Source organism: Buteo buteo, chromosome 10 (genome assembly GCF_964188355.1).
Source record: "Buteo buteo chromosome 10, bButBut1.hap1.1, whole genome shotgun sequence".
Taxonomy (NCBI): Eukaryota; Metazoa; Chordata; class Aves; order Accipitriformes; family Accipitridae; genus Buteo; species Buteo buteo.
In genome coordinates, this window is record NC_134180.1 from 38113326 (window position 1) to 38133140 (window position 19815).

At 42.4% G+C, this 19815-nt stretch overlaps 3 protein-coding genes across 3 annotated transcripts; 1 reads left to right on the top strand and 2 right to left on the bottom strand.

Moving 5' to 3' along the window:
* Window positions 1–581: 581 nt before the first annotated feature.
* On the top strand, window positions 582–9073 carry CPT2 (carnitine palmitoyltransferase 2). Its single transcript, XM_075037133.1, has 5 exons — window positions 582–960; window positions 1900–1980; window positions 2094–2200; window positions 4463–5767; window positions 6696–9073. The coding sequence occupies exons 1-5, from the start codon at window positions 710–712 to the stop codon at window positions 7025–7027; spliced, it is 2076 nt and encodes a 691-aa protein (XP_074893234.1). The 5' UTR covers window positions 582–709; the 3' UTR covers window positions 7028–9073.
* Window positions 9074–9563: 490 nt separating this feature from the next.
* CZIB (CXXC motif containing zinc binding protein) lies at window positions 9564–17008 on the bottom strand. The gene is made up of 8 exons (XM_075037139.1): window positions 16764–17008; window positions 16594–16677; window positions 15845–15901; window positions 14996–15077; window positions 14456–14487; window positions 13934–14015; window positions 10640–10701; window positions 9564–9804 (listed from the first exon to the last, which is right to left on the bottom strand). The coding sequence occupies exons 1-8, from the start codon at window positions 16767–16769 to the stop codon at window positions 9727–9729; spliced, it is 483 nt and encodes a 160-aa protein (XP_074893240.1). The 5' UTR covers window positions 16770–17008; the 3' UTR covers window positions 9564–9726.
* On the bottom strand, window positions 16898–19803 carry MAGOH (mago homolog, exon junction complex subunit). Its single transcript, XM_075037140.1, has 5 exons — window positions 19642–19803; window positions 19470–19528; window positions 19229–19339; window positions 18854–18936; window positions 16898–18250 (listed from the first exon to the last, which is right to left on the bottom strand). The coding sequence occupies exons 1-5, from the start codon at window positions 19727–19729 to the stop codon at window positions 18151–18153; spliced, it is 441 nt and encodes a 146-aa protein (XP_074893241.1). The 5' UTR covers window positions 19730–19803; the 3' UTR covers window positions 16898–18150.
* Between the last annotated feature and the right edge of the window lie 12 nt (window positions 19804–19815).

A 19815-nucleotide genomic window follows, 5' to 3' on the forward strand; every position in this document is an offset into this window, starting at 1 on the left:
CATTCAATCCCAAAACTGATTTTTATGCTAGTGAGCATCTGATAAAAATACACCACCGTAAACGTTCACCATGCCATGCTTTCTTACTGAAACATTGCTGTACTTTCTGGGTTATTCTAAGATTATTCAGTGCTTTTATGGAAAATATTCCATACAGTACAACAAAATTGTGTGTTTACAATATTATATTTTATACTGTAATACAGTATTTGTTGTTACATGCTTACGTATGAGTAACAAAGCTCACGAGAGATTGAACTGTTCTCTTTGGAGGCAGGATCTGAATACTGCATGGTCAGCAAGTCATTCGGACACGCATCAAAAAAAAAAAAAAAAGAATACGTGGCGTCTACATGCTGAACAAGAGCACTGCCAAAACAAGAGGATCACAGAAGATTTTATTAATGCATATGTAAAAGACAACTCAACTAATGTTGAACCGTCCCCCTCCAGACATTAGATAACTTCACTACCTCGACTACCTCCCAAATGATAATAACAAAACGCTTGATGAAATCACGTCGACCTCCACGCTAGCTGCTGTTGGAGGAGCTGCGACCCTCCGCTTTGCAGCTGGGACGTCTCCCGCCGGAGAGGCCCGCCCGGGCAGCGAGGCCTCGGGTGAACCTCTCCGGGCCGCGGGGCCTGGCCGCCATTTCCCACCCCACCCCGTTCCCCGGCGGGGGGGGGGGGGCGGGGTGTCGGGGAGATGCGCAGCCGCTCAAGCGGCACTACCGGCGGAGCTGCTCGGGGTGGCGGCAGCCGCTCTCTCCGGGCCCGGGAGCGGCGCGGGCGGCGCCTCAGGATCTCTGACGCGGGCATCATGGCGGTGCGGCAGCTGCTGCAGCTGCGGGCGGCGGCGGCGGCGCGCTGGCGGCGGGGCTACAGCAGCGCGGGCGCCGCCGAGTACCTGCACCGCAGCATCGTGCCCACCATGCACTACCAGAAGAGCCTGCCCAGGTACGGCGGGACGCCGCCCCGCGCCCCGGTGCGCCCGCCGGGCCCCCCTGTCCTCCGGGACCGTCCGTCCCGCGGCCCGGGCAAGGCCCGGAGCGAGCGTCCTCCGGGCAGCGAGCGTCACTGCCGGCCCCGGGGCGGCCGCCGAGACGGCCGGCGGGCCGGGCTCCGGGGGGACGCGGGCAGAGGTCGGTGGAGGCGGCGGCTGGTGGCCCTGCGGAGCCGGCGGCCTGCGGTGTTTGCCGTGAGGAGAGGGGAGAGAAAATGTATCGTGTGTCGTGCCCCCCCCCCGTTTCTGTGTAGCCGTGTTCGGAGTGTGCTAACTCGATTCCTGTTGTATGTGCTCTTCATGAATCACAGCGCAAAGGAATTATTTCATTTTTTAAAGCAGAACTATGACTATAAACCCACTACCGAAACTATCTGCAGGTCACAAAGTAACCTTTGTTGGTGTAATAGGATTATATTATAGTAAGAGGAGCTGTTTTCCTGTTTAGGCAGAGAGGAAGATGACAAAGATATTGATTAGGAAATCTGCAAGAGAAAGTAAGTGTTCAGCACCCAGTAGTGAGGGGAAGTCCCAATGCAGGGGTGGCTACCAAACTAAACTTTCCTTCTGTAATAGCTGCTTCTCCTTGCAATGGTTCATGTCATTGTGTTCCCTGTAAGGTATTCAGACCCTTCACTGCAGTGCCTTGGTAACAAGACAGTCAAGTTCGTTTTCTACCTTGTTTTCAAAGAACCTTATGCTGTGATGATGTATGTCCATCTATTCCCTTTCTTCTCTTCTTCCACAAGCAACTTTTGAGCCATTTGGATAATATGGGGTATAAGGAGGGATAGGAAGGAGTGGAGGCAAAGAGGGACTACTGTGTAAGAAACTGAGGCTTCATTAGTACTATTGCTCATAAAGTGCATGTCTCTCTGTTCCCCTTCCTTCAGACTGCCCGTTCCCAAACTAGAAGATACAATCAGGAGATACCTAAATGCCCAGAAACCACTTTTAAATGATGACCAATTCAGGTATGGACAGACAAGATAAGCATATCGTGGTATTGTGCTGCTTCAAAGCCAAGTGTTACATGTAAAAAATATAGCTTGTGGCAGCATTTTGACTCTATTATTGATTACTGTAGGAAAACTGAAGACCTCGCTCGTGACTTTGAAAAGGGAATTGGAAGAGAGCTGCATGAACAACTGGTTGCTCAAGACAATCAGAACAAACATACTAGTTACATCACAGGTATGTTGGCCTACTGGATATAGGAGTCTGTAGATCATCATGCTAGAAAACAGACAGCTCATAATGCTACAAATAAAATAGGCTGAAGCTTAAGCTGTCTCCTCCATAAACTTGGAATAACATGCTGTGAATACTGCCTGCAACTGTATTTGAGCAAATTCTGAGTCTCTGGTGGAAAGATGAATGCCCATCATCTAACTTTTATATACCAGAATTCTGGATAGATGGATATTGAAGAAACAGATTTTTTTCATGAGTTGCTGTATTTAAATTTGAGTTTACAGGGCTTTTTTCTTTTTTTCACTGCTGTCTATTTATGTTTAGGTTAATGGAAGAGCTTAACTGATAACTCCTTTAAGGAAACTAAAGCAATCATTTTCAAATGGTTTCAAGCTATTTAGCATGAAAACTGAACTCTGAGGGGGAGGCCAGAGACTATGACTAAGCTTTTGGAGGCAGAAGTGGTCAGTGCTCTGGACTTAAAACCCCTTAAAGCTACAAAACCGTATTCTTTTAAAGAGCAAAAGAAAAGGAGAGACAGAAAGCAGACGAGAATAAAGAAAAACAAGAGAAACAAGAACAAGAGAACAAGAAAAACAATGCATATAGTTTTTTGATCATTATTCTTTTCTGTTGCTTCCACTGACTTCCAAATACAAGGGCCTGCTTATGAAAGTCCTGGTTGGATAGCAAGAGGTGGAAATATTCAAATACCTATGGAAGCAGAAGTTTGCATGTTGCCTAGCAAATGCACTTCTATCCTTGCTATCTGTTGAGACTACCTGTAAGCGTGTTAGCTACTACAGATTCTGTAGAGAATACCAGATTATTCACAACAGCTGCTGTTTGGTTTGTTATCTTTTACCTGCCATTCACTTTGAATAACATCTGGGGGTTTAACTGGTGGCTTTATGGTGTTTGTCAACGCTAACCAGCGTGCTGCTTTTTGTCTGTGAACTGTGGGGTGTTTGTATTCCTTTTTATTTAGTTATTGTTTTTTTAGGCCTCCTGAAAGACCTGTTACACTTGAAAGTGGTTTCTGAAAGTATGTATAGTTGTCTCTACCCTGGACTTTCAAGTCTAAGGTTAAAAGGTTACGTGATGATGACAAGTGTGGTTTTAAAACTGTAGATGAATGCTAGTTACTCACTTGTGAGGACCTGGAATTAAAATTATCAATTAGGTCCTTGAGTTACCCATTGCCCTTTTACAATCCAGCTAGAACATTCTACTTGGGACTGATCTAGGCTTGGAATAATAATTTTTAATACATCAGCTGCCTTGAGATTAAGTTGGCATGCACTTGCTTCCTTGGTCTGCATCCAGTCAGTGTGCAATACCAAGAGCTTACCGAGTTTGAAGTTGTTAATGGTGATGAAATAGAATTTACTTAAAAAAAACCCTTTTCTGCCTACCCCCCTGGATTTTGGTTTACTTATAGGCAGGTGTAAAGGTGTGACTACTTTGTAGAGCTATGATTGATTCCCTGGGTTTTGGCAAGGACAAAACCTTTGGGTCACATTCATGCTTCTTGATATACTGTCAGACTGTCTAAAACACCTGTGGGTATCAAATGTAATTCTGCTTTCTGAAGTCTGTTCCGGGCCTAGAATAATAACTGTGAGGTCCTCTCTAACCTTGTCTTTTTGCCAGCTCGAGAGACCGATGGTATTGCATCAGTGTCAAGAGTTTTGCCCTGTGCTGACCATTTTAGTGGATAGAAAGAGGAAGGAGGTGGAAATGCAAGACAGCAAATGTAGATGGAGGAATGCTGCCAGGAATGAGGGAGACACTGGATCAGAAGTAAAGGTGGTTCTATACAGAAGCATGCCCTCAGTGACAGAGAGTTGCAGAAATTGGTAGCTTAAGAGTAGGTGGAGGCATGTTCCACTCCAAATGTGAGGTGTGCACCAAAATACAGTGCTAGGGAGCTGCACTGTATGCAGTGGGAGTTACGGTTTATCACTGAGCCATATAGAAAACATGGAAATTGCCACTCGTTGCTAATGATGTTGACACTCTTGATATGGATTACTCCAAATACAGTATTTCTACAATTAGCCAACAGTACCTTTCTTCATAATTGGAGGTTGGGAGAATTTTGGGGGGAATTACTGCATATGTTTGTCTTGTTTATATGCACTTCAATAGGTGTTTAGTCATGATGACTGTGGGAGGCAGGATATTGACTACATGAACCTTTGGTCTGACTCAGTAAGCTGCTTTTATGTTCTGACCTATTTCTCAATTCTCCACTTTCAGGTCCCTGGTTTGACATGTACCTAAAAGCACGTGAACCTGTTGTTTTGAATTTTAATGCATTTATGTCTTTTAATCCTGATCCAAAATCTGAATATAATGATCAGCTCATACGAGCTACAAACATGACTGTTTCTGCTATACGTTTTATGAAGACCTTCAGGGCTGGTTATCTTGAACCAGAGGTTTTTCACCTCAATCCAGAAAAAAGTGACACTCAGATCTTTAAAAAAATTATCCGATTTGTGCCTTCTTCACTTTCTTGGTTTGGTGCCTACATGGTTAATGCATACCCCCTAGATATGTCTCAGTACTTCAGGCTTTTCAATTCTACGCGGCTGCCTAAGCTCAACAGAGATGAGCTTTATACAGATGAAAAGGCAAAACATTTATTAGTACTGAGAAATGGGAATTTTTATGTATTTGATGTTATTGATAGAGATGGAAATATGCTGAAACCTTCAGAAATACAAGCACACTTGAAATACATCCTTACTGACAACAGTCCAGCCCCAGCCTTCCCACTTGGCTACCTCTCCAGTGAAAACCGAGATACATGGGCATTGCTGAGAAAGAATCTACTGGATAATGGCAACGAAGAAGCTCTTCAAAAAGTAGACTCTGCTGTGTTTTGTTTAAGTTTAGATGATTTTCCCATTAAAGACTTTGTGCACTTGTCCCACACTATGTTGCATGGAGATGGTGCTAACCGCTGGTATGACAAATCCTTTAATCTTATCATAACTAAGGATGGCACTGCAGGAGTTAATTTTGAACATTCCTGGGGAGATGGTGTGGCTGTGCTCAGGTTCCAGAATGAGGTTTTTAAAGATAGCATTAAGGCACCAGCCATCAGCCCCCAGTCCCAGCCTGCTTCAGTAGACTCTTCTAGAGCAGTGCAGAAACTTGACTTTAAGCTGAATGATGCCTTAAAAGCAGGAATTACCAAAGCCAAACAGAGATTTGATGCCAATGTAGAAACACTGTCTCTTAATCAGATTCAGTTCCATGAAGGGGGCAAGGACCTTCTCAAGCAGAAGAAGGTAAGCCCAGATGCTGTGGCTCAGCTTGCCTTCCAGATGGCTTTCCTTCGACAGTACAATCAGACTGTTGCTACATATGAGTCTTGTAGTACTGCAGCTTTCAAACATGGTCGTACAGAAACTATACGTCCTGCCTCTATCCATACAAAGAAATGTTCGGAAGCTTTTGTCAGGGAACCGTCCAAACATAGCACAGAAGAGCTTCAGAAGTTGATAGTGGAGTGCTCAAAATACCATGGCCGTTTGACAAAAGAAGCTGCTATGGGTAAGTAGGAATATATCAAACGCTCTTGCTTTTGCACTAAAATGTCTGTTAAGGTCGCTGTAAACATTTACTTCACAGCTAAATAATTTAATTTTGATGGAGATCTAGTGTTAATGTAAACTTGACAGAACAGTAGCTGAAGGCTGCAGTTCAAAATGCATTCTCTAAGACTTGTTTCTTGATGGAGGAGAATGCCTCTGTGCTTCCCACTTCGCTGTTAATATGTTGAGAATTTTTTATACTTCAGTTTTTGTCCTTATAGCAGCTGGGCTATTTGAAGATTTGATAAATAATTAGTGCATATTGTACTCCCCAAGGCAACAAAGAACTTTGTCTTTATGTCTGAGGAGTTACTATCTTAGCTCTGCAGGGGATAAGGCTTTAACAGCTTTCAAATCAAACTGATTCTTTGGCTGTGCTACTCCTGGTATTTTTCTAAATGCTTTCTTTTGCATTGGCCTTCCCAGAAGCATAACTTGTATTGTTTCAGGAAAATTGACTGTGGAACATTACCCCCTAGAGTCTAAAATTTGCCTCCCTTTGTTGATGCAAGATCCTCTTCCTCTTTAGATTCATAGATTTTAGGAAAGCCTTTCTCTGTTTTAAATAACTTGCATATGTTCAGAAAAATAGTTAATCAAAGTATGCGATGCATTATTAAAATTGTCTGTTAACATTGCACTTTTGTTTACTATCATGATTCCTGGTTGAGGCTAGCAGTAAAACAACAAGCCCTCATTCCCTAGGATACGCGCATTAAAAGTGCAGAATGTCTGGGTTCTGAAAAATAATTCCTGCTAATACAAAAATAAACCCCAGTTCTATAGATCTCTTTTGTGGCTGTAAAACAATGTGATGTCAAGATAAGTGAGTTTACTTCCCACAAAAATTAGTCATCTCTCTAATACTTGTTATTTTATTTTAACAGGCCAGGGATTTGACCGACATCTCTTTGTCTTGCGCTATTTAGCCTTATCCAAAGGTGTTGCACTGCCTGATTTCTATCAAGACCAAGCCTATGCTCGGCTTAATCACAACATCATTTCTACAAGCACATTGCTTAGCCCAGCTGTGCAGTTAGGAGGGTTTGGCCCAGTGGTGTCTGATGGCTTTGGAGTAGGATATCAGGTACATGATGATTGGATAGGTTGTAATGTTTCCTCTTACCCAACTAGGAATGGTAAAGAATTCCTTCAGTGTATCTACAAGTCACTAGAAGATATCTTTAATGTTTTAAAGGGCAAGAAAATTGGTAGTTAGAGATAAAAATGTTGGAACACTTTACAGTTGCAGTACAAAATGCAGACTGTGTCTAATTGGCATACTAATCAGTGTTCAACGTGGCTGAGACCACCCAGCTTAATTGGCTTCATTTATCCATTTGTCTTCATTGAACTTGAATACTGTCAGATTCACTATGAAATTTGTATCTGTTTTAAAGAAATAAAGTACAGACCTTGAATGCGTGTTTCAGGAAATACAAACATTCACAATGTCAAAATTAAGTAACATCCATCTGTTCCAACAGATCCACATGTTCTTAAAACACATTATTTAAAATAAAAAGCATTGTTACCAAGGTTATGAACTTGGAACATCTGTGTTCCGTAAGTGTTCAGACAGACTACAGTACTGTGATACTTTAAAGAAAGTATATGCAATAATTTTAAATATGAAAGAGTGGTTACATTTGCACTCTTGCAGTAAGCTTGCTTACTAACTTGTCACACTTAACTTTTCTCTTTAAACTTGAATCGGTATCAGAGCTGATTGTGCTTCAACTGCTTGAAGCCCTTCTACTGGAACAGCTTTTTGAGAAACAAAAAATGAAGTGGGAGGCTTTAAGTAACCTGCAATCACCAACTGTGTTGTTAAATTGACTGGAAAAGACTGTGTTGTAATAAAGCTATCTATTAATAGCCACAAAGTTATTTTATTGCCACATCAAAATTATACAGTATGGTTAATCCCTTTATCAATAGCTCATGTTTCTTAGAAAGGTTGAAAATACTACTACTGAAAGCATTCTGCAGTGTTGGCTTTCCTCTTCCATACATGAAGTCTGTCCAATAATCTGCTTTTGTTTTGCTACATGAACTATTGTGCCTTAAAAAAGAAAAATTACTGAACTTTATCTTTTAAGGTTTTCTCTTTCCAAATTTCCTCTTACTGTGGAATAGTAACCTCAACAGAATGTTTCCTGTTTCCTCCTTGTTCTATCAGGTAGAACTTTTGATATTATTTATTGTAGCAAATGCCGGAGTCTTAGTGCCTAGAGCTGCATCTTTAATGCATTGGGGCTTGTTAAAGAAATTCTAAAGACCAAGGCTTATCAGAACTTTCTGACAGATTGCAGGAGAGCTTGAGCATAGGTATCAGTAAAACTTAGCGATGCTGTGAATGCGAGATGAAACTGATGCAAACAAGTTTCTCATGTGCTGTGCACAACTGGGACTCTGCCAGGTATGAAGTGGGTGGATAGCAAAAGGGGAAGAGGCCTTTGTCAGTCAAGATGCCAAAGGTGCTCAGAGTTGCTGGGATTACAACACAGGTGCCTTTTGCATGAGATGCTCCTTTTTGCACAAAATTCATTATGGTATGTGTAACTTGAACTCTGCTTTTTAAACTCTCTTGATTTCCACTTCTGGGAAGATGAGTTTCTCTGGAGCTGAATAGCACACTAGTGCTTGCTTCTGCAGCTCTGTGTAAAATTAATGCAGCTCATGTCTTTCAGCACAGCCCACTGTGTCCTGGAGAACTGAATACATTAGCAGAACATAAAAGTCTTGAGCATGTTGGTTGGATGTGACAGATCAGGTTCAGAAGCCCAGAAACCTACTTCCCTTTACTCTTCCTTTGGCTATCTCAGCTTTCAGTTTCTCCCAGTGTCTTTTTTCTTAATCAGAGTAAGTGTAAGCAATACTGTATCTTGAACTATGAACTGCAACTACTAGGAAGGGGAGAAACATGCTTTAAATATGTAAGCCTGAAGGCTTATAAACTTTCCTAGTCAGGGCTGTTTGCTCTGCAGCCTGTAAGCTGTTGTAGTTTTCAACTGAAAAGGATTATTTTTAAACTTACTTGAAAACTTACCATGATTGTTCTTGCTCATTTAAACAAAGGAAGGTGATCATTTGGGAGGATGAAGGAAATAATACATCAGGAAATAATAATCAGACCAAAAGTCTTTGAATGAAATTCACTAAAGAAGATTTTGGTGGGGTTTTGTGGTGGTGGTGGGCTTTTTTTGTTTGTTTTTTTAAACATGAGAACAGCTGGCAAGATTGTAAAAGCACTTGCAAAGAAGTAGAAAGTCTGGTTTCTTCTACCAGAAAGAGAGTGAAGTTTACTTAATGACATACTCAGAAAGATAACTTGATTTTCAGAAGATTGTAACAGCTATGTGTGTCAGTAGCAGTCAAGCTTAATGAGTGTTCTCAGTAAACTCACCTCAGTGTCCTTACTTGAACTGGCAGAAAGTTACTAAAGATGTACCTTTTCCCTTGAACAGTTAACACAGTCCCTTTACTAACAGTCAAAGCCATTTCCTGATGATAGGAGTGGTGAGTGAAAAGACCTTATTTGCTCATGTTAGAGAATCAAATGTGGGTACTTCTTGGTCACAGGCTATAAAAACTTTAAGGCTGTAAGTTGTGTAAATAGTTAGTGTTGATACAATAGTTAAGTTACAGTCCACCACAACCATTCCCCAAAAAGACAACCTTAAGAAAATGGCACAGTTCACTCAAGCATATATACTATTTTCAGTTTGTACTGAGGCCATCTCAAAGTGCTCTGTGGGAAATATTTTATTAGGGCATGCTGGGGACAGTAAGTACAACTTAGGTTTCCATTTCTGAAGTACAGATGTGTGAAAAGTAACTCCAAGGAAACTACGTCTCTGATGGTTACAGCTCCTTCAGCAATAAGCATGTCAGGATTTATTAGGGGTATGAACTTTAGCATTTTACAAATTTGTGGGTAACTTCATAGATTCCAACAGATTCCTTTGTTTTTTCATCATAGTCATTCCAATCCTATAGGAAATAAGATTTCACAGTATTAGTCACAGGACAGAATGCAAATGTGTCTAAAACAGACTGGAATTCAAACTGCAACTAAGCCTTACTCAAAATTTGGGTCTTAGATTTCTGTGGAAAGAAAGCACAGTCACTAAGCTAAGTTCTGATAGCTGAGAGAAGCAAGAGCACTGACCTGAAATCAAATGAGCTTCAGTCTCAGCGTTTTTATTTTAACAATGATTTCTTTTTTTTCATATGTAGTCCACAGCCTGTAGTGGACAAGACAGCAACCGTGGCAGATGAAAGGATTATCTATCATATACAATACCCTAGTCAGGTGGGCAAGCAGACACACAGATCCCTGCCAAGTAGGATACCAGAGAACAGATTTGACCTTGAGATTCTTGCTCACAGCCAAGGAAGATCTGCAATGCTGGAGTCATTATCCTGAGCTTTGAAGGACAGTGTCTTTATATTACTTTTTAATATCTTTGCGCACAGGAAAAAGTTCAGGCATCTTCCTAGAAAAATCAGTTCACCACTCTGAATAACCCCAGCCATTTAGTATTCCAGGTGTTTGCTCTCTGGGATTCCTGGGTGACTTAAAGAAAAGTTTCATTTCTATCTTTGTCAGCTGCTAAGCTATCAAATGTGTACTTCTAAAATGATGCTGTTAGTAATGCTGGTTGTTCATAGTTGATTTAATTTCTCTCTCCAGCTATGACCTTCCTGTGCCTATATGAAAGAGCAAAACTAGCCTCTTGCACGTGTAGGGTGTGTATTTTGGTCTAGTGACTTAGAGAAAGAAAGCTAGATAATTAGATTTACTAATGAAACTCAGACAACATACCTTTTCTAACAAGTTTATGTCATTGAAGGGTGTGCCAGATTCTGCACCTTCAGCGGCAAACCCTGCCTGCAAACACATTTGCAGTAAGTTTTCAAGAATAAGTTGTACCAAGAAAATAATAAACATGATCATTGAAACATGTTTAAAGAAAGTAACTCAGCACAAACTTTTATTGTATTTCTTCTAAATTGGGTAGAAAGAATGGTCAAGCTCTTCCTCGTTAAGGGTCAGTATAAGGTTGTGACCCTGCTTGGCAATTGGGAAAATTCAATCTAAGCAACCATAGAGTAAAGTGAGGAACACTGCTCCTCTGTTTTTCCTGCCAAAAAGGTATTTCCAAATATTCTAGATAAAGTTAAACCCGAGTTTCAGAGTTCATGTAGCAGTATCTAACTACTAATAGCTTTACTTTGTGTTCAGAATCCATACAGGCATTATGTATAAAAGAGCTTCATAATAAACTTAGACTGCAAGAAAACAATAGAAGGAAAATGTGGAAGAGAGTTAATAGTTTTGGCTTAAATATCGTCAGAATCCAAAACACTCTTGAGAAGGAGCAGCCTGTATTGGATTTAGGTACAGAAGTGACTAGCAAGCTTTGCATGAAAGGAAGATCAGCTGGCTGACTGGACAGATTTGTATACCCAAACATTTCAAAGGGGAGAGTTCTTTACTTGCTGTTTCTAAAGAGCTGAAGGAAAGCATAGCACTAGGAAGGAAACAGTGGGGTATAGCACAAGAACAAGGTGTTCTGTTTTATATTCTATAGCAACAGCTCTCTCATTTTAGGGTTCACAGTTATCAAGCTGTAAATTAAGTTTTATTAGTTTTAAAAGTAAATTTAAGAATCTCAGCCACCTCTGTAGCATACAGGAAGGTTTCTTACACTGCCATTTCTAACTACAGAATTTCATTAAGAATTGGCTAAAAAGCAAAGGTACCTTCTTCCTGGTTTTCTGCAAGGGATCTACACTTGCATTTTTGATAAAGAAATCCCCACTAGTGCCAGTCAGACATTTAACTGTGTAAGAATGTATGAAGTAAGCCACATGATTTTAAAGTATTTTGGGATTTGAATGGAAGGTTAAGCACTTGGGAGTTAAATAAACCATGGAGTGTGGCAGACGTAACAACAGAAGAGCTATCTGCAAGGCACAGTGTGAATATGGCCTTTATATAATTGTCAGAAGCCCATCTCAAGGGAACTGCTTGGGGTGGAGAGGAAGATCAGTATCATGGGACAAAACTGCAGAGCTGCAGTATAGAACAAACACTTAGAAAAATAAAAGAAGCCCTGCTTTTGCCACCTAGAGATATTTACCAGCCCACCAAGGAACAAGACGCCATGTGACTGGAATTACAAGCTTCTGTACTAGACACTCAGCGGGACTTGCATTCTTACAGGTTTGGCGTCAGAGCAGACTCGTTTAATCTCTGCAGAAGGGAGCTGGGACAGGCAGTGACTTGTCTGCCCTCTGCTGACTAGCGAAGGGCCAACAGCTAAAGCATACACACGCCGAAAAAGCAAAAATGCCTACTGACTTTACAACCCCGTGAATTGTCACACTTTTGTTACCAATGAAACTATTGTGCCACAAAGCAAAGAAGCTTAAGAAGGTTTAAGAGAAATTGTATAAAGAAATCTCAATTTTTTAGTTGAGGCATTCACTTGAGGGACAAGGACAGGAAAGGAGCTGAACTATCCTCTAGTAAAACCAAAAATTACGCATCAGATTTGCAGTAGATGTATCTACTTAAGCACATTAAACAAGAAAGATAAGTAATTCGGGGAAGAAAAGTTGTCTTTGCCCATTATTAGAACACGCAAGTACCTAGTCTGAATTTGTTGCTGCTACTAGGTAGGAAGAGGGTTTATATCAGAGAATCAAAGGATACTTTCTCCTCTTTCAGACTCAAATGATTTTTTTGAGAAAACTACTATAAATTTTAAAAAGACATCAAAGTATTAAGCCACTCTAAATTGACTTCAGGTGTGGTTGCATTAGGTCCATCAAAAACCACAAAGAAAATACAGTAATGCCATGGCCAGTCCTGTTTGGTGCTAATCAAAAGCCAGACCTAAGGTTGTGGAGAAGCCAGGCTGGCTTGGATCATGTCAAATATAAAGCAGTTTATAGAATTGTTTGGAACTGCAGAAGTCTCTATATTTACTTATTTAGGCATCAGAAAATTCACTGAAATATCTGCACAGGGATTCAAGTGTACTATCCAACAGAGTGCACAGACCACACTTTAATAATATTAAATTAAAAGCTTTATTACAGCTGTGATGTCTTTGTTCTGCAGATAAAAATAAAATCGATGGCTAGGATGCAGAGCTATAAACGTGTACATTTTGTAGTCTTCTCATAGATTTTTCATGAAGTGCAAGTTCCTAGGTCTGGCTACAAAGCTTTCAAACAGGAATAAACCAATAACCATTCTGTTCCTCAAAAAGATGGGCTTTGCTTAAATAAATAAGTAAAAGAAGACTTCCTGCAGCACACTGTAGTGGTGATTTTATTTATACCAAATTCTTTGTAGGATCAGCTTTTTTGGTCTGTTTCTTAGCACAGTGTCACAGTCTGAGGGAAGGATAAGACAGGTTTATATTTGTCAATCTATTTACACCTAATCCGACTGGAATAATAGGCTAAATATAGTAGGGAGTTAGCTTGCATACAGCATGACCATGCACAAGCAAATGAATCACTGAAGACTAGCTTGGCCCTGAAGAAATCCTTTAACTCTGAACCTTGAAGTGTGCTTTGCAACAGTCTTTAGTGCTGTCGCTCTTCAGTCTTTGTCTAATCAAGTTTCAAATGGGAAAATGCCAATATTCATTTCTCTCTAACATACCAAAAAGCAAAATGGCGCTTTCCTGAATGTGGCTAATTACGCAGTTTCACAATTCCTCTTCGGGAAAGACTCTCTTCTGCAATAACCTGAGCAATGAAGACCTTTCAAATGAATTTAAATGAGCAGTGCTGAGCCACCTGTAAGGCAATTTGAATATGAGTCCAAGCCGTGTTAAACTTTAGATTTTACTGGCACAAAGAATACCGGAGTTGTTAGTGTTAGCTACTTGTGGGTTGCTGCTTTTTTTTTGTTTTGTTTTGGTTTTTTTTTTTGAGTCAAGTGAAGTAAAAGAAAGAACTGTGGAGAGGATGGAAAACTGGGGAGGTCTAGGACATTCCAGGAAGAGCAGTACCATTTCAAATAGTGTGTATTTTATTACTCTAGATTCTATAAGAAGTACTCTTAAAAACTGAGGAACAAATCATAAATAAGAACTTGCCTGTGGTTGAAAGTCAACCGGTTCCAGACCTCGGCATTCAAACTCCACTATCGTTTTGAATTTTTCGCTGTCTTCAGCCTATAATTGAGTCAGAATACCATTAGTTTTCATCTAATAGAGAAAGACAGTGACAAGCACTAGTCTAGGATGAATTGCTTTAAAGGCAGTACTATCGACTCTGATGTCCCAAGTGACAGCAAAATCCTAGGGCTCATTTAATAGGTCGTAATTAACTAGAATTTCTTGGTCTGCCACAAGGAAGCCTTCAAAAGGAAACTAATACGGGTATTATGTAATCAATTCTAATTTGAGTGATACAGTTTTGTCATTTGCTTATGAAATGTACCAGATTACTCTACACTTGAGACACTGTGCAGGAGTCTACAAGAGACAATTTTCTGTCAGGGGAGAATATCAGCTTTTTGTATTCTTGAAAGAGAAATGTGATGATAAAGCAAAACCTCAAATTGTTATTAATGTTTATTTATCTTGTTATATAAAAGAGAAAACAAACTTACATTGTAAGGCTTGATTGTCTGACTTAAAATATCTAAAAAAAAAAAATACATCAGAAGTGTAAAAGTGAGTGGCATTATGTCTTCAATTTTATTCAGCACAAATCAAGCACCAGCTGCTTACTTCAAAGAAATTTCCTTATACAAAGTAAAAGAAACAAAGTAACCAAGCAGTTCCTGCAGCTGGCCCTCAAAAGGCAGAATTCAGTTTTTCCTCAATTCTCCTTAGAAGTTTACATTACACCATTTTGTTACCCTATCAATGCAAAAAAAAAAAAAAAAAGCACGCTTTTGTAAAATGACATTACAGATATGAGTTTTGTTCATGCAGAAACGTGAAGTCACCAGGAGGCTTTGCTGTCTCCTTCATGAGCATGATGACAAGTATGTACCTGTTTGTGAACTCGAGCACCAGTGTACAAGGAAAAAAATCCCTGGTGAATCCTCTTTACAAACAGTGTCAAGCAAAAATGGGGACTAAAAAATAAACTTAGAAGAAAAAGTGTAAAATGGATGATGCCTCTTAAATTTCTAAGCACATACCAATGGAGTTCTCCCTGGAGCACAGCTTGCATTTCTGCACCATAGTGGCGCTTCCTCTGCCTCCTTTCAGGGGAGCATTGTCCTAAAAACCACGACAATAGAGACCTCATTTTTAACTGCACTCTAGCTGAGCCACTGGAAACCTCTGCAATGGTAAAGTAGTTTTTATAACAATGGTCCTTAACTTTTTAAAAATATTGCAGTGAGAAGGCATTTTTTTTTTAAACTAAAGGAATCTATAATTCAGAAAGCTGTGATTAGCAAAGAATAGTTGTGTTCTAGACTTAAAATAGTGAATAATAGATAGTTATGTCTTGTCCATATAGGTATGTTCCATTAATTCCTCAAAATACACTCTTAACACTCAGTAGTATGCAAAGGGATGATTATTCCTAAGAACAGGACCTTCTCTTATCCCTGACAAATTTTATCCTGCTTTTTCAGTTTCTAAATACTAATTCAGCATCCTTAACTCACCTTGAATTACCTAAACTTCTCCAAAAAGATTCCATCAGCATCAGAGAAATACGCTATAAGCACAACCTTATTCTGACATCACTTAAAAATCTGTTTTCAAATCATATTTTTACAGAAAGGCGGCTTTTCAAAGCAGACGTAAATACTTTGTCACCAACAGTCACCATTCCAATGGCATATTTCAATTAACAGTCGCCAATTTTTTTTTTAATATGGAATATGACAGCATTTCCTGAATGCATTTAGCTATTAAAATACTACCTCATCTAAAGTGTAAGCTGTCACATCCCTGATGGTAATATCCCTTGCATGTAAGAGACAGGTTTGTTTTCTCATTTTTGTTCTGATGCAGGTTACAACCGGGAAACGTACCATCAATCGCAGATACTGCCATTTTTCAGAAACTTCACCACAGTTCCCACATTTCAGCTGAAAAACAAACATAAACCAGAGAGTTTAAAGCCGACAATGATCAGGGATTAAAAAGCTGAAGGAGCTGATGTGAGCCCTCCAGATTCACAATCCTTGCTGCCTCACAGCTGAGAGGAGCCGGAGGCAGGTATGGGTTGCCATCTATCCTGCCAGGCCTGCGAGCTGACTCGGCCTGGCAGGTATGCCCGCTGCAGATGGTCTGCCCTTCGGCGCGTTGGGTGGGAAACGCGTTACAAAGCACTGTCACGAGACGGAAGATGGGAATAGCACATCTCGCCGTTCACCTGGGTTACCTGCCACTGGATATTGGACTACCAACCACCTCACCAACGGAGGCACTGAGCAATACTGTGAACTTCAGACTCTTCCTTATTGCGAACGTATAGTGTCACGCATGTACTAAGGCATACCTATCTATATACTTATACCATCCCATTCGTTGCTCCGCTAGCAGCCGGCTCGCACTGTGTGGAAAAAAAACCCACAACCGCTGCTTAAGCCGAGTGATGGAACATTCATCACCACCGGCCTTCGCCGCCGGCTGCCCCGCTGGGCAGTCTAACGGGCTCTGAACACCGGGAACGGCCTTTCCCGGCTGCCCCGCTGGGCAGTCTAACGGGCTCTGAACACCGGGAACGGCCTCTCCCGGCTCCCCACGACCCCGCGGCCGCCGCCCCCGCCCGCCGCACCTTGAGGTACCAGCGGAAGTCCTCCCCCTCGGCCCGCAGCCGGGTGATGTTCTCCAGCGTGGCGCGGAGCTGCAGCCCGATCCTCTGCAAGGCAAGAGGCAGCGAGAGAGGCCGTCAGCTCGGCTCGGTTCGGCTCGCTGCAGTGCGGCCGGGTCGCGGCTCCTACCTACCCCCATGGCCTCGCAGGGTACCCGGCAGCTCGGCCTGACGGCCCCCCCTCAGCCCTGTCCCGCCTCTCGCGGGAGCAGCTGCGGGCTTCAAGCCGCTCCTGCGTGGTTTTAGTTCTGGGGGTTTTTTTTGTTTGTTTTTGTTTTTTTTTTTTTCTTCCCGCCCTCCACCCCGTTGCGTCTGTGCCCTCAGCCACGCTGGCGGCCGCCTGCCGGTGCTCTCCGCCGGGCTGAAGCCGACGTGAAGCCGAAGCCGCCCTCGGCCAAGATGGCGCCCGCCGGCGCTGCCTTGTCACCGCCCCGCCGACGCCGGAGCGGCCCCGGGCGGGAGGCGCGGCGGGCTGGGCCCCGGGGAGCGGGGCGGCCGCTGCAGGGGATGAAAACGGAATGGGGGTGGTGGGGAAGCGGGGCAGGCGAGTGGGGAGGGCGCAGGAGGGAAGGGCAGAGGGTGCCTGTGGGGAGAGGAGGGAAAGAAGGAGGTGCTGGCACGGGTAACAGGGGTTAGACGTTTTCACCTTTTAAAAAGGTACTTAACCACAATCTTTTTTTAATCGCAGCGGCCGCTTATTTAGGAAAAACAGAAAGAGGTGCTAGAGAAAGCAAGGGTGCAGTTTGGCAGAGCTGCCGTGGGGAACACCCTCGGAGCCTGCGGGGACCCTCGGACCACTGTGGGGGGTCTCCCACAGTGCTTTACAAAAATGACTACTTTGAAGTTGAGACATCTTTGGTCCTCTAAGTCACTTAATCAATTCTGCACAACAGATCTGCTAGCCTAGAACTTAACTAAATACACTCTACGCTGCTTTTAATTTCAGTTTTTCCAAAGCTGGAGGGGAGTATCGGTGAAGATCCCGGATGGCTCCCGGGTGGCCTGTTGTCTACTTCTGCTCTTAAGGCAAACAGGTAATCACAGGAGCAGGTTGTTACGCAGTTGACACGTGTTTTTGCTAGAACTGGTTATCGTATGCAGAGTCTGGGCCTCAGTTATTTTGCATATCTGAGCTGGCCAACAGAATATCCAACTTGGGATAGGAACAAAAGTTTTATCTTGACAGCTGGCAAGTGTTTCATTTCACAGAGCCAGACTTAATTCTATTTTCTACTGCTGCATAGAGAGAGAGATGAAATACAGCTTTGTGTGATAGAAGTGAAGTAACATACCCTGAATATACTGTGATAAAAGAAGTGTTAGGAAGTCAGTTTCTCACCAGAACTTATAAATTAAAAATACAGATCTCACCGTTTTATTAAGACAGTCACTGACAGTTTGTAAAAAAAATTTCTAACATACATAAAAGCTTTAGGCCAGAAATAGTGAGGAATTCAAACAGCATCCCCCGCCCGCCCACCCCAACCCACACAGACATCACAATGCAAACTTGAGTTTGATTTAAATTGGCTTAATCTTGAAGTGTAGTCCAATAAGACTGAAGACTAGACACTTAAGGTCCTGGACCAGATAGTAGAACACTCTCAAGCCTTCTGGATCCCTGCAGCGCACAACAGAAGGAAGGAAAAAAAAAAAGTTAGATTGATGTTCTAAGAGAGTAGTTTATAGAACTAACCTATTAAAAAAACTTCTAAAGCCTACAGGGAGACTTTTCAGAGGTCATCTTAGACGTTAACAGATTTGTTTCATTCCACGTTGATTGATAAAACATTCTGTACTCCCAAGTTTACATGTTTAAAGTCTTAACAAAATATGCATTTTTATCATGAAAGCAAGTAGTAACATCACTTTGGATTTAAAAAACATGATACCCAGTCTTTTCAGCTTAGGTGAAATACAGAAATCTTGGTTCTTCCAGAGACATTGGTGTGGACAGGCCAATGACAGTTCAGTTCAGACTCTGAATACGCCTAACAGGGGTTCCTACAGTAAGGTTAGCTGCTCAGTGAGTTTGAATATATAGCGCGTAATGCCACAGTCTAAAAGCATTTGGTACATTACGCTGGAACGCAGAGCACCTGTGCCCCCAGGAACTGATCTGTACTTCTGAAACAATAGAAAATACAAGTACCTAGTGATCACCAAGTTCTAATATAGTTTGTTACATAAAAACAACAGCAACATAAAAAAGCAGAGTACGTACTTGGATTGGTTTACATCAATGAGTGAGCCGATTTTTGAAGTCGTGAAGGAGATGTGCTCGTCACCGATTACTATTTCAAGCTCCTGAAAGATAAAAGACTACAGGAAGTCAAACTGCTGCTTTATGGTATTAGTTACAGAAATACTTAAGTACTGAAATGATGGCTTTTCCATTTTTATTACAAAGGTATTGAATGCAGCACGTCTGTGACTCATTAACTCTCACGACTAAATTGCCATTTAGGCGCTGCTCAGGTTTTCGAACAGCATTTATTTCCCTCTTGGCTAGAAATACTACCGACTCGAAAATAAAAGTTCAGCTATGCTTCTCGTGTAAAAATTAAAGCAGCGACCAGACAAGACGCCGTACACCGACCTGTCGACCGACTCTGTCGGGAGGAGGCCACAGCGCGTCGTCTTCTTTTGTGATTTCGCTGTCGTCGATTATTCTCTTCAGCTCCTCCATCACGCTCTTGTGCACGTATGCCTACGAACGACATCCCCGGCGTCAGAAAACGACCCACCGGCCCACGACCGCTCTCCTTCGCCCATCTCCGAGGCCACGGGGCGGGGATGCGCCCCGTTAGGAACCCACCGGTTGCCCCCCCCTCCCTTACCTCTTTTCGGATCATGACGTCGTTCTTGTAGTTGCTGTTGTTGGCGTAACGCAGCTTCCCTGGCGAAAACAGGAGGGACGTTAAACCCCCGGCCCTGGCCCCGCGTCCTCCCTCCCGGGAGCGGAGAGCGCGGTCCCCGCCCGGTGCCGCCGCCCACTCCCCTGCCCCTCACCGTCGGGTCGGAACTCGAACTCGAGGAACTCGTGGCCGAACTTGCCCTTGTGCCCCACGTAGTAGCGGAGGTAGAAATCGCTCGCCATGGTCCCGCCGCCGACGTCCCGGCGTGCAACGCAGCGGCGCGGGCGAAGCGCGTCACGGCGGGGCGGAGCTTCCTCCCTCCCTCCCC

Excerpts from the sequence above, each read along its gene's own strand:
- CPT2 (XM_075037133.1), top strand. The coding sequence starts at position 710 with ATGCGCAGCCGCTCAAGCGGCACTACCGGCGGAGCTGCTCGGGGTGGC. Across the intron at positions 961-1,899 it reads TACCAGAAGAGCCTGCCCAG|ACTGCCCGTTCCCAAACTAG; the intron begins GTACGGCGGGAC and ends CCCTTCCTTCAG. Across the intron at positions 2,201-4,462 it reads ACATACTAGTTACATCACAG|GTCCCTGGTTTGACATGTAC; the intron begins GTATGTTGGCCT and ends CTCCACTTTCAG.
- CZIB (XM_075037139.1), bottom strand. Across the intron at positions 15,078-15,844 it reads GGCAGTATCTGCGATTGATG|GACAATGCTCCCCTGAAAGG; the intron begins GTACGTTTCCCG and ends CGTGGTTTTTAG. Across the intron at positions 10,702-13,933 it reads TGACTTTCAACCACAGGCAA|GGTTTGCCGCTGAAGGTGCA; the intron begins GTTCTTATTTAT and ends GTTTGCAGGCAG.
- MAGOH (XM_075037140.1), bottom strand. The coding sequence starts at position 19,729 with ATGGCGAGCGATTTCTACCTCCGCTACTACGTGGGGCACAAGGGCAAG. Across the intron at positions 19,340-19,469 it reads ACGTCATGATCCGAAAAGAG|GCATACGTGCACAAGAGCGT; the intron begins GTAAGGGAGGGG and ends TGTCGTTCGTAG. Across the intron at positions 18,251-18,853 it reads ATTGATGTAAACCAATCCAA|GGATCCAGAAGGCTTGAGAG; the intron begins GTACGTACTCTG and ends TGTGCGCTGCAG.